The sequence below is a fragment of the Aegilops tauschii genome, chromosome 5, assembly GCF_002575655.3.
Source record: "Aegilops tauschii subsp. strangulata cultivar AL8/78 chromosome 5, Aet v6.0, whole genome shotgun sequence".
Classification (NCBI taxonomy): Eukaryota; Viridiplantae; Streptophyta; class Magnoliopsida; order Poales; family Poaceae; genus Aegilops; species Aegilops tauschii.
The window spans coordinates 357,890,353-357,904,289 of NC_053039.3; the positions used below are offsets into that span (position 1 = coordinate 357,890,353).

The 13,937-nt window shown below is 49.4% G+C and overlaps 1 protein-coding gene across 1 annotated transcript; it reads right to left on the reverse strand.

Moving 5' to 3' along the window:
* Positions 1–3,748: 3,748 nt before the first annotated feature.
* LOC109773868 (formate--tetrahydrofolate ligase) lies at positions 3,749–8,056 on the reverse strand. The gene is made up of 5 exons (XM_020332596.4): positions 7,305–8,056; positions 7,047–7,196; positions 5,170–6,345; positions 4,530–4,676; positions 3,749–4,262 (listed from the first exon to the last, which is right to left on the reverse strand). The coding sequence occupies exons 1-5, from the start codon at positions 7,713–7,715 to the stop codon at positions 3,987–3,989; spliced, it is 2,160 nt and encodes a 719-aa protein (XP_020188185.1). The 5' UTR covers positions 7,716–8,056; the 3' UTR covers positions 3,749–3,986.
* Positions 8,057–13,937: the final 5,881 nt, after the last annotated feature.

Genomic DNA, 13,937 nt, shown 5'->3' on the forward strand with positions numbered 1-13,937 from the left:
GAACAGAACCTAAACTTCTCCTTTTGCCTTATCATCATATGTGGATTGTACAAATGTCCCATACACATGCAATTAGACAAAACACAAAAGTGTGTGAAGTATTTTTTTTCTAGATAACATAAATAGATTATTGAATTGTTTGCACTAGAGATCACCTGACAAATATGCATGTATGCAATATTTTTGGTCGTATCCAAGGTAGTCATGTCCTCATCAAACCAAAACATGTCCTCTCTACACTCCTTTTCAATCCCTCTTTCTTTCACAGCCCGACTATCTTTCTCTCCGCGTTTTTGGTTGTCTCTGTTTTCCCAACATCACTTCTACGACCTCTCATAAACTAGAGCCTCGATCTTTACCCCGCATCTATCTTGGTCTCTCCGATGATCATAAGGGCTCTCGCTGCTTTGATCCCTCATTCGGTCGTGTCATTATTTCCCGTCACGTCGTCTTTGACGAACACACTTTTCCCTACGCTGCCACAAAATCATCACCTACTCCCCAACCATCCCCTGTCCATTCTTCATCTTCTCTCGTCCCTCGTCTAGCTCCTACCTCTATTGTCGCGGAGCAACAACCACCATAGCAGCCTCCCATAACTCCACAGCAGCCTTCCGTGCCGCCCACTCCTCCTTCACCACAGCCTTCCGCGCCCCCCACTCCGCCCTTGACGGCATCTACCTCTCCTCCCACGCCTATCTCCCCTGTTGTCGCTTCTCCTTCTTCCTCTTCTTCCTCCACACCGCCTCTTCCGTCCAATGCTGTTCCTATAATACCTCCGGCCAACGATCATGTCATGTGCACTCGTGGTAAGCGTGGCTTTCACCTCCCTACACGACGTCTTAATCTCACGGCCATTCCCACTGTCTCCCCTATTCCTACCTCTTATAAACGTGCTCTTCTCGATCCTCTCTGGCATTCTGCTATGCGTGATGAGTTTCATGCTCTTCAGCAAAATAACACCTGGACTCTCGTTCCCAAACCACCAGGTGTCAATGTTGTTTCCGGCAAATGGGTTTTCCGTCACAAATTTCATGCTGATGGTACTCTTGCTCGTTATAAAGCTCGTTGGGTATGTCGTGGTTTTTCTCAGCAACACGGTATTGATTTTGATGAGACCTTTTCTCCGGTTGTAAAACCTAGTACCATTCGTGTTGTTCTCAGTCTTGTTGTCTCCTCCTCTTGGCCGATTCATCAATTAGATGTTAAAAATGCTTTTCTACATGGCACTCTCAATGAAAGTGTCTATTGTCAACAACCTTCGGGTTTTGAGAATTCCTCTTCTCCTGATTTTGTTTGTCTTCTTCACAAATCTTTGTACGGTCTTAAACAAGCTCCTCGTGCTTGGTTTCATCGCTTCACCACCTTTATTCACACATTAGGTTTTACCTCATCTAAATCCGATTCCTCTCTCTTTATTTTTCGTTCCTCCTCTCATACTGCATATCTTCTCCTACATGTTGACGATATAACTCTCACCGCCTCTTCTGATTCCTTTTTACAACATATTATCTCTTCTCTTAATCGTGAATTTTCCATGACTGATCTTGGTCCTCTTCATCACTTTCTTGGGATCACTGTCTCCCGCATTTCATCTACACTCTTTCTCTCTCAACGCCAGTACCTTCTTGACTTGCTTTCTCGTGCGGGGATGACTGATTGTCAACCCTGTCGTACGCTGGTCGACGTTGGTACCAAGTTGTCGGCCGACGGTGAACCTTTTTCTGATCCTACTCTATATCGCAGTATCACTGGTGCTCTCCAATATGCCACTCTCACTCATCCTGATATATCTTATTCTGTTTAACAAGCGTGCTTATATATGCATGATCCCCGTGTTCCTCATTTTTCTCATGTCAAGAGAATACTTCGGTATCTCAAAGGTACTATTGATCATGGTCTTCTTCTTAACTCTTCCTCTCCAACAAGCTTGACAGTTTATTCTGATGCAGACTGGGCGGGTTGTCCAGATACTCGACGATCTACATCCGGCTTTTGTGTTTATTTGGGTGACAATCTTGTTTCTTGGTCTTCTAAAAGGCAGGTTACAGTTTCCAGATCTTCTGCAGAAGCTGAATATAGATCTGTTGCTCGTTCTGTGGCCAAGGCGGTGTGGCTCCGTCAGCTTCTGGTTGAGCTCCATCGACCAATCGAGCGTGCAACTATTGTTTATTGTGACAATATTTCTGCAGTCTACATGGCGTCCAATCCTGTTCAGCATCGCCGCACAAAACACATCGAGATTGATATTCATTTTGTTCGTGAAAAAGTGGCTCTTGGCGAGGTCAGTGTGCTTCATGTTCCTACCACTGCGCAATTTGCTGATATTTTCACCAAGGGGCTCCCCACTGCAGCATTCACTGGCATTCGCTCCAGTCTCAACATCGTTACACCTGATGTTGACACTGCGGGGGGTATTAGAGTATATATTCGGTTTGTATATTTGGTAGTTCAAGTTGTAATCTTCAAGGCCCCCAAGTTTTGTATCTTATATAAACAGCCCTTCAAGGCCCTAATGCATATTCAGAATTCAATAATCTTCAGAAGGCATGCAGAGCACAGAAAAATGCCGACCACGAGCCAACCTTTTTGGCCCATCTCGTACCCGACCGGCGGCAGCACACCATCATGGACGGTAGGTCCAGCGCATTAGCAAGCACACTGCTACTAGCAGATAGAAACGCTTAAAAGACTCGCATCACATGGATCCGGCCAATGATCTCCGTGTCGCACACCGGTCTCCGTTGCAACTTGCAAGCGGTACCACGGAGCGGACTGATGAGGAGTAGATCGCCAGGCCATCCCATGCTGACTAGTGACTAGCCCATCCAGCCGTTCGTGTGCATGCAGCTGGACGCCGAGCCAAGCATGGCATTCCATGGAGATAAGCTCAGGGATCTGTAGACCCGTGCAGATTCATATATTTTCGACTCGGTAGATCCAATTGCTCGCCTCGTGTGCTCTGACTGAGTCTCGCAGTGCCTACGGCGGTTAGCTGTTGCTACCATGCGGGCAGCAATGTCGTCGCGTTTGACCGGTGAAGTGGCCTCCGCCCCGGTCGCGTTGGGCTGAGCTGAGCGGTAGGGTCTGAGAGCGAGGTGGTGGCGTTCCAGGAAACAGGGCAGGCATGTGAGCCACGTCGGTGTCGGCGAACCGGCGTCGCCCTGCCCTGCCGGCGAGGTCTTGACTATTGACGGCTTCCCGTGCGTGGGACGTGCTCGGCTCGGCCATTGACTTCGGGGCATTGGCAGCTACTAGCAGCCCCTACTGTGTAGTACTGTTCAGTTGGTCTCTGGCTGCAACTTCATCCTATCTTTTCTTTGGTCCTTTTTAAATTAAACCATTTTAGTTGGTCCTTCTTAATTTAAATCATTTTTTATGAAATCAATCCTACTACTGGGAAAACAAATGGTAAAAGGAAAAGGAGTCCTGCAGGGAAAAGCAAATTATTATTTTATTGGGGAGGCAAAAGCAAACTGGCAGCGTGACATTCCTTTGCCCCGTCTGGCACGGCCCAAGCTGTGGTGGACGGAGTGGCCCAGTACAGCACCAATTGATTTGCCGTGGCTTGCGGCCTGCCCAGCCCATCATTATGTTTTCCTCTAAAAAAAAAGCCCATCATTATGTAGCAACGCAAAGAAAATCCAGCATAAGACAGAATGCCTAAAAAAAGCAAATCCTCAAAATGCCTAAAAAAAGCAAATCCTCAAAAAAAAAAAAGACAGAACCAGCGAAGCACACGACGACAAAGGTGAACATCAAATCAAAACACAAGGAACAGAGTACAGACAGACAGTATGGTCGGACCAAATCTACATCCATCAAGTTACTGAAATTTACTAACCCCCACAATCGCACCAAGCCACTGATGAGGCCATTATTCCTTTATTCTGCTTCAGGAATGTCCCCAAAACTGAAACTGCACACGGTCAGTTTAATTGCGCAACAGCACAGGACCCCCAGCCTAGAAACGGTGCCGGCGAAGCTCATGACAGACCCATGACTTTCCCGGTCGCCGTGTCGATGTCAATTTCGTAGAAGCAGGGCCTCGTAGGAAGACCAGGCATTGTGCTCATGGTGCCGACGAGCGGGTAGATGAAACCGGCTCCGATGCTGGCCCGCACGTCTCTTATCGGCAGCACAAAGTCGGATGGTGCGCCCTTCATGGATGGAACATGAGAAAAGGAGTACTGAGTCTTCGCCATGCATATCGGGAGGTTGGAGAAGCCTTGCTTGGTGTACATCTCGATCTGCTTTTCGGCCTACAGGAAATAGATAGAGAAGTCAGCGGGCAAAATCTTATGACTGCAAGTAGACGCAGAGTGTTCCATATATCCCTCTAGTGCCATCTCTTAAGCATTTCTCATATATCTCAAAACATGAAAATGTGGAGAACTCTGACACACCAAATTAGCACTTGGGAAGGTGGCATATTTCTGGAATGTATCTCAGGCCATCATTCTCATAATTAGAACAAATCTCACAATCACAGTAAGTATCTACAATAGAAGAAGAGCAGAAGGAAATACCTGTTCAGAGTATTCAACACCACTAGCACCATAGAACTTAGCTATTGACTCAATCTTCTCCTTTATGCTAGAATCTAAAGGATATAAAAACTTCAGGGGCTCTGCCTGGCTTTCACATGCTCTTTGAACAGCGACTCCAAGATCAACCTGAATACAAGTAAAATGGCAAGATAGAATTAGTTAACTAGTTCAATTTGCAAATTTAAGCATTACTTATGTTCTTAAATTGAAGAAATAAGCGTGTTTTCTTGTGAAATCAACTCGCTAGGCACTACTGTATTAGTGAAATGTAGAGGGATGCATGGGCATATCATGTAAGAACTGTTTGGTGCAGTGACCACTTTGATATTCTTGATAAGTTGAAAAGTCTGGCAACAGACAATAATATTAATTACTCTTGGGCTGATCTATGTTGGACATTAAAGAACAGTCACAAGTACAGAAACAAAATTCACTACATCATCGGCATTGGAGGACAAACATATGAAATGGACAATAGATTCGCAGTTAAATATTTCTCCATAAAGAGATGCCATGTATAGAATGTCCTTTTTTTAGACCATGGCGGAGAGCTGCATGTAATTCATTCGTTAAAATGGAATGTCTGAATTAACAATCCAGACAAGAGAAGAGAACTAACCGCTCCTTTACCACCGTGTGCATGGTGGGAGCAGACGACAGCATCGAAAGCCCCAGCTGCCATAGCCGCCTTTTTCACAACTTCCATTTCAGCGTCTGTGTCTGTTGCAAATTTGTTGATTGCTACTACAACATTCACTCCATAACCCTTTGTGTTTGAGATGTGCTTAGCAAGATTAACACATCCAGCTTCAACAAGAGTGACATTTTCACTGACATATGCGTGATCTAAAGGCTTCCCAGCCACAACATCTGGGCCTCCTCCATGCATTTTAAGAGCCCTAATTGTGGCCACAATAATAGCACACTGTGGTGTCAATCCACTATACCTACACTTTATGTCCATGAATTTCTCAGTCCCAATATCAGCACCAAAACCAGCTTCTGTAACAACAAAGCCACCCTTCCCAACCAACTTCAAAGCAATCTTATCAGCAACTATGGAAGAGTTCCCATGTGCAATGTTAGCAAAAGGACCAGCATGCACTAAAACAGGAGTGCCTTCAAGAGTTTGCATGAGGGTGGGATGAATAGCATCTTTCATTAGGACAGTCAAGGCACCTCCAAGACCAAGATCATCAGCTGTAACCGGCTCACCCGCCTTGCTGTTGCCTATCACCATTCTTCCAAGTCTTTCCCTCATGTCAGCAAGGGAAGTTGTAAGAGCCAATACAGCCATTATCTCACTTGCCACAGATATGTCAAAGCCTGTTTCTCTCACCATACCTTTTTCATCAGGGCCTTGTCCAACGGTGATTTTCCTCAGGAAACGATCATTAACATCCATGACCCGTCTCCAAGTAATTGATGCAGGGTCAATATCAAGCCTTGCAAAACGCCTAACTTCTTCTGGTGTTAGCTCATCAGGGTCTGTCTTTGAGATGCCAAGCTTTATCAGGCGTCGGAGCATTACATCAGCGAAGCGCCTCTTCCCTTCTTTGTTTGCTGGACACAATCTATTGAACAGAGCTTTGTCTGATTGAGAAGCTTCATGGAAAATCCTTGTGTCAATGGCAGCAGCAAGAAGATTGTTTGCAGCTGTAATTGCATGGATATCTCCAGTCATATGGAGATTGAACTCATCCATGGGTATAACTTGACTGTAGCCACCTCCAGCAGCACCCCCCTTGATTCCAAAGGTGGGCCCTTGTGATGGTTGACGGACGCAAGTGACAACCTATAACGATGACAGAAAATAAAATAGTAAACCATATCAGTATCATTATATATACAGCAATATAAGACAATAAATTCCATATGTTGTGGATTGTATAGTCTATTATTCATAGCCTTGAATTGTAGTATCTATATATTTATACCAATATAAAAAGCAGGAGTTGCTTCCGAAATTTTCGAGATGTCCAAAACTTTTAATCTAACTCTATTATTATCCATCCAGTCGCTATATAGAAGTTCTACCATAAGCACTGAAAAATCTGCAGCTCTACAGAGTGTTTATGTCAACACAACGTCATAAATAAATCGATCCAAATGTTACGCAAATCCAGAACCCGTGATGGCAAATATACATGTGTTACTAACTAAGCGACAGCAACAGAATACTATTGCCCAGTCTAAATTTGCATCAAACACTTTCCAATCCTTCCAATGTTGTCCCAAATAAGCTCACTGGTTGACCTCAGTACCGACTTTTATCAACTCAAACGGCATTCTTACAACACATCACAATTTTGCCGACTTTGTTCTAATTGAGAAGCACTAATGAACTTGGTGCAGGTTATCCCGTCATTGACAGGCAAACTACATTCTTACAACATATCACAAATTGCCGGCTTTGTTCTAACGAAGCACTAATGAACCCAGTGCAGGTTAATATCGCCGATGACAGCCAAACGAAAATTACTCTGAAAATTTCACCTTCTTATCAAGGAACGCCCCCAGTGCCTGGCACAGGCCGACGGTAGTCGTTGACTTGCCCTCCCCGAGCGGCGTCGGCGTGATGCCGCCGACCACCACGTAGTACCCGTCCTGCTGCCCCTGCAGCTTGTCAAGAACGGACAGGAGCACCTGCACGTCGCCAAATAGAGGCACAAAGTCCAGTCAGATCGAGTCACCTGATCACACCACGCAACGCCGGTGGTCTTCTTTTTCTCGGGAACCGATCAAGAACCGCACCTTGGCCTTGTACTTGCCGTAGAGATCGTAGTGCTCCGGGGGCACGCCGAGCTCGGCGGCGATGTCGGCGATGTGGAGCGGCTCGACGGCGTTGGCGATGTCGATGTCGGCGGGCACCGGCGAGGCGACGTCGAGCCTCCGGATGGTCGGGTTTGGCGCCGGCGTCGTCATGGGCGGCACCAGCGGCGGCGCGGAGACGGCGCTGGATCTCGCGACGGCGGGTCGCTCACGGCCGGGTCGCAGGCGGAGCAGCGAGTGGTGGCGAGGGAGCGGTGGTGGAGGCGAGAGGAGTCGCTGGCTCGCGGTCGCGGAGCACTTGTTTATTCTCGCCCGCGCGTCGGCACGGCGGCGGCTTAGGATAATGGAGGATAAAGTTCTGGGATCACTGGTTGGTGGGGCAGGCAGATCCATGGCACACCAACAGCTCCCGTCCCACCCAATAATGGTACTCGCGGAAAACCACAGATTAATTAACCCACCACCCTATAAATCTTCAAGACTCAAAGAAACTGTTTTTCGACTAACCCAAAACTCTGCTCTAAATCTTCTTCCTGTCGTCAATGTGCATTACCAGTTCTTCAGACGAACAGAGGCATTGGGGTGGGAGGCGTTCTAGGGGTGGTCTTATCTCGGAGTGGACGGACGGAAGATGGACCGCGATCCCAACCCGGGGGAGAAGATAAGGGGTTCTTGGGGGGCGGTGGGCGTGGGCGACGATGCCTGCGATCCCAGTCTGTATCTGTCTGTATGGCAGCGACGATGCTAAGTGTGCGGGATTATGTAAGCGGCGCCGCTTGGACCGTTCATGATCGTTCACGGTGTGCGTGAGAGAAACTTTTGTTCTGTTTCGCACCGCCGAGCATTGCTCTGCAAACCAACTTTGGAATCCAGCGATTGAGTTGAGTTCAGGTGGCGGTGAGCATTTGGTTTGGGGTTTTGCTCTGGCAGAAACGGCACTCCAGCCCAGCCACGGCGACACGCAAAGTTTTCTGATCTGAAGAACGAGGTTGCAGGCCACGTGTGGTCGCTCCCAGGGACTCTTGCATGGCTCGGGTCGCGTGAGGGCGGCGGGAGAAACGCTGGCATCGGAAGAGCATGCATGGGCCACGTTCTGTATTGCTTCAGATGTGGATGCCATTCCATGATTTACTGGTTGCGGGCATCCCTAGCATATCTCCATAATATAATTCCTCATCCTACCTTTCGTATACAAAAAATACTCCCTCCGCAACTTAATATAAACCGGTTTTTGGCACTATAGTCATGTCAAAAAACATCTTATATATTTCGCAAAAAAAAACATCTTATATTAAGTTACAGGGAGCAATTTTTAGGATTAAACTTTTTTCATCTAGCAGACCCCACGAACCAACTCAACTTCATCTTTTTCTTTCTTCTTCTCTCTTTCTTCCACGCGGTCAACAACTATTGCTCGGCACTAAATAATGTCCATGAGGCCGAAGATACAAACCCAGAAAAGCATGGGTGGATTGGGATTCAGAGTTTTCCGCCTTTTCAACCAGGCTCTTCTAGCGAGGCAGGCATGTCATCTGCTAACTAATCCCACAGCTTGTGTGCGCAGGTTCTCAAGGCGCGGTACTATCATCATGGCCGCCTCAAAGACACGGTTTTCTCGGGGAATGCCTCTCCGACTTGGCAGGCAATTCAGCACGGCCTCGAGCTCTTGAAAAAAGGGCATCATATGGTGCGTCAGGGATGGGCGGGACATCCGCATATGGCGTGACCGGTAGCTGCCTAGGGAGCCGTCGCGCCAGCCCATATCCCCGCAGGGTACGTGCCGCCTAAGGACGGTGGCGGAGCTCCTGGACGGAGAAGGGTCCTGGCATGTGGACCTTCTCCGCCACTACTCCTATCGGCGGATGTTGACGTCATCACCAGCATCCGTACTTCGTCCCGCGTCATCGACGACATTATTGCATGGGCACCGGAGGGGAACATTATCTTCATCGCTCGGTCCGCCTATCGCCTAGCCAGATGAGTGCGAGCAACCATCGGCTTTCGCCACGAGCAAGGCACCGGATGGGGGTGCCCTGCTCCCCCTAAGGTACGCGTGTTCGCTTGGAGAGTCATCACCAACTCACTTGCTACTTGGGCCAATAAAGCCTCGCGTCACCTCGAGCTTATTGACATTTGCCCAATTTGTGGTATGGACCGTGAGGACGGATTCCACGCGCTTTGCAGGTGCCTGTTAGGGAACGTAGCAATAATTCAAAATTTTCCTACGTGTCACCAAGATCAATCTAGGAGATGCTAGCAACGAGAGAGAGGGAGTGCATCTTCATACCCTTGAAGATCGCTAAGCGGAAGTGTTACAAGAACGCGGTTGATGGAGTCGTACCCGCGGCGATTCAAATCGCGGAAGATCCGATCTAGCGCCGAACGGACGGCGCCTCCGCGTTCAACACACGTACAGCCCGGGGACGTCTCCTCCTTCTTGATCCAGCAAGGGGAGAGGAGAAGTTGAGGGAGAACTCCAGCAGCACGACGGCATGGTGGCAATGGAGCTCGTGGTTCTCCGGCAGAGCTTCGCTAAGCACTATGGAGGAGGAGGTGTATGAGGAGGGAGGGCTGCGCCAGGGAAGAGGTGCGGCTGCCCTCCCACCCCTCCACTATATATAGGGGCAAGGGGAGAGGGGGAGGTGCCCTAGGGTTTCCCCTAGGGGCGGCGGCCAAGCAGATTGGATCTCCCTAGGGAAAATCCAGGGAGACTTGCCCCCCAAGCCAAGCAGGTGGAGGCTTGCCTCCCAAGCCAGGTGGAGGCGCCCCACCACCCCAAGTAACGTGGGAAAGGGTGTGGTGGGCGCACCACCCCTTAGTGGGCTGGTTTGACCCTTCCCCTTTGGCCCATGAGGCCCTCCAATACTTGCCAGGGCTCCCGAAACACCTTTCGGTCATGCTGGCCATAGCCTGGTACCCCCGGAACACTTCCGGACTCCAATACCCTTCGTCCAATATATCGATCTTCACCGCCGGACCATTCCGGAACTCCTTGTGATGTCCGCGATCTCATCCGGGACTCCGAACAACCTTCGATAACCACATACTATTTCCCATAACAACTCTAGCGTCACCGAACCTTAAGTGTGTAGACCCTACGGGTTCGGGAACCATGCAGACATGACCGAGACACCTCTCCGGCCAATAACCAATAGCGGGATCTGGATACCCATATTGGCTCCCACATGTTCCACGATGATCTCATCGGATGAACCACGATGTCGGGGATTCAATCAATCCCGTATACAATTCCCTTTGTCTATCGGCATGTTGCTTGCCCGAGATTCGATCGTCGGTATCCCAATACCTCGTTCAATCTTGTTACCGGCAAGTCTCTTTACTCGTTCCGTAACGCATGATCCCGTGTCTAACTCCTTAGTCCCATTGAGCTCATTATGATGATGCATTACCGAGTGGGCCCAGAGATACCTCTCCGTCATACGGAGTGACAAATCCCAGTCTCGATTCGTGCCAACCCAACAGACACTTTCGGAGATACCTGTAGTGCACCTTTATAGCCACCCAGTTACGTTGTGACGTTTGGTACACCCAAAGCATTCCTACGGTATCCGGGAGTTGCACAATCTCATGGTCTAAGGAAACGATACTTGACATTAGAAAAGCTCTTAGCAAACGAACTACACGATCTTGTGCTATGCTTAGGATTGGGTCTTGTCCATCACATCATTCTCCTAATGATGTGATCCCGTTATCAATGACATCCAATGTCCATGGTCAGGAAACCATAACCATCTATTGATCAACGAGCTAGTCAACTAGAGGCTTACTAGGGACATGTTGTGGTCTATGTATTCACACATGTATTACGGTTTCCAGTTAATACAATTATAGCATGAACAATAGACAATTATCATGAACAAGGAAATACAATAATAACCATTTTATTATTACCTCTAGGGCATATTTCCAACAGTGCCCCCTGGCAGGAGAGCTCTGGCGCATTATGGCCTTGGAATGGAATATTCCCAAGGTGGAGTCCATCCACAACACAGATCCAGAGTGGATCTTTACACTGCTGGACCCCTTGGATGATACAACGAGACTGGTGGTGCTCATGACCATGTGGAGAATATGGCATGTCTGCAACGAGATTCCATACGACAAGGTGCCTCCCACCGCCGAAGCCTCCCGACGTTTTTTGCATGGGTATATCAACTTGCTCCTGTGCATACAACATCATCCTAATGGTGACCTAGAAAAGGAAAGATGGTGGTCTTGCCTTCACCACCACGTGCCATAACAAGCACGACAGCCAAAGTGCGTGCGCACTGGGTACCCCCCGAGTCGGGCTGGGCAAAGCTGAACACGGACGGGAGTTACATCGCGGCTATGGGTGCGGCGGGAGGAGGAATGATCTTGTGTGATGACAGAGGCGAGATCATCTACAGTGCATGCAGGGAGCTCCGTACATGTGATAATGCTTTGGAGGCGGAGCTAGCAGCATGTAGAGATGGGTTAGAGTTGGCCTTGCATCGGACTAACCTAGATATTTTGATTGGGATGGATAGCGCGGAGGCGGTGTCCATGCTCACACGACACGAGATGGATAGATCGTTATATTGTGCACTCATAGAGGAGATCCGAAGCTTGGCCGATCTTAATGCTAGGGACATTTCTTTTACTCATTGTAGCCGTAGTCGATCACAGAATATTGTTAGTCATGGCTGACCGCCTATGGCCATTGTACTCCGACTTTGTTGTAAACCTGGTTTTGGCTGAGAAGCCTCCCTTGAGTAATGAGATTCTCCTGCCCCCCCCCCCCCCCCCGCAAAAAAAATGATGTCGATGAGCTAGGTAAAGGCTAGGATAGATTATCTGTAAAAGAAATTTGATATAGACTCGTCATATGTGACGTACAAGTTCGACAAAGAAATCGAGAATATAGGCGAAACGCCATGGTTTGCGTGGTTATTCGTCTGAGTGTATTCTTCTACTCATCCTTCCACTAGTGGCACTCTCGCATGGTCCCGAACTCAACGATTATTCGGAATCGACGATGGCGGTTATCGATCACTTTTATATGTAAGTTTCTTCATGTAAGTGAGTTCTTGCTTCTAGGTGATCCTCCGTAGCGTGGTGTAGCTTTGCCCGTGGCCGGTGACGGCTTGGAGGAGCGCCATCGTGGACAGAGATGACAATAAAGGCGAAAAAATGAATAAAAATGTCCTCAAAATTTTCGTCGGAATCTTATCGAAGACGGTAGGGGAGGGAGTGGGCTCGCAGCGAAGCGCCATGTGCAGCAGTGTGGGCTGCGGAGTGGCTGGCGACAGTGGCCACGTACGACTGTGTTCATCCCCATTACTTCTATAAAGGATGTTGCAGTACCCGACTCCTGGGGGCATCCTCGCTCGCTCATGCCCTCTACGTTGTCCGATCCACACGCGCCTCACACCACTGCCTATATGGCGCCTTCCCTGCCATCCGTTCGGCTCTGGCATTCCTCACTGAGGTGACGTCTTTGGGGTCCATGACGTGTGACCACGACGCGCGCGCGTGTGTGTGGGGGGGGGGTGTTGGGAATCGTAGCATAATTTTAAAATTTTCCTACGCTCACCAAGATGCATCTATGGAGTATACTAGCAACGAGGGGAAAGGAGTGCATCTACATACCCTTGTAGATCGCGAGCGGAAGCGTTCCAATGAACGTGGATGACGGAGTCGTACTCGCCGTGATCCAAATCACCGATGACCGAGTGCCGAACGGACGGCACCTCCGCGTTCAACACACGTACGGTGCAGCGACGTCTCCTCCTTCTTGATCCAACAAGGGGGAAGGAGAGGTTGATGGAGATCCAGCAGCACGACGGCGTGGTGGTGGATGTAGCGGGATGCCGGCAGGGCTTCGCCGAGCTTCTACGTGAGAGAGAGGTGTAACAGGGGAGGAGGGAGGCGCCCAAGGCTGTAGGTTGCTGCCCTCCCTCCCCCCCACTATTTATAGGACCCCTGGGGGGGCCAGTCCTTGGGAGATCAGATCTCCAAGGGGGGCGGCGGCCAAGTGGGGGGGAAGGGGTGCCTTGCCCCCCAAGGCAAGGGGGAAGCTCCCCCCCTAGGGTTCCCAACCCTAGGCGCATGGGGGGAGGCCCAAGGGGGGCGCCCCAGCCCACTAAGGGCTGGTTCCCTTCCACTTTCATCCCACGGGGCCCTCCGGGATAGGTGGCCCCACCCGGTGGACCCCCGTGACCCTTCCGGTGGTCCCGGTACAATACCGGTAACCCCCGAAACTTTCCCGGTGGCCGAAACTTGACTTCCTATATATAATTCTTCACCTCCGGACCATTCCGGAACCTCTCGTGATTTCCGGGATCTCATCCGGGACTCCGAACAACTTTCGGGTTTCCGCATACATATATCTCTACAACCCTAGCGTCACCGGACCTTAAGTGTGTAGACCCTACGGGTTCGGGAGACATGCAGACATGACCGAGACGCCTCTCCGGTCAATAACCAACAGCGGGATCTGGATACCCATGTTGGCTCCCACATGTTCCACGATGATCTCATCGGATGAACCACGATGTCGAGGATTCAGTCAATCCCGTATACAATTCCCTTTGTCAAACGGTATGTTACTTGCCCGAGATTCGATCGTCGGTA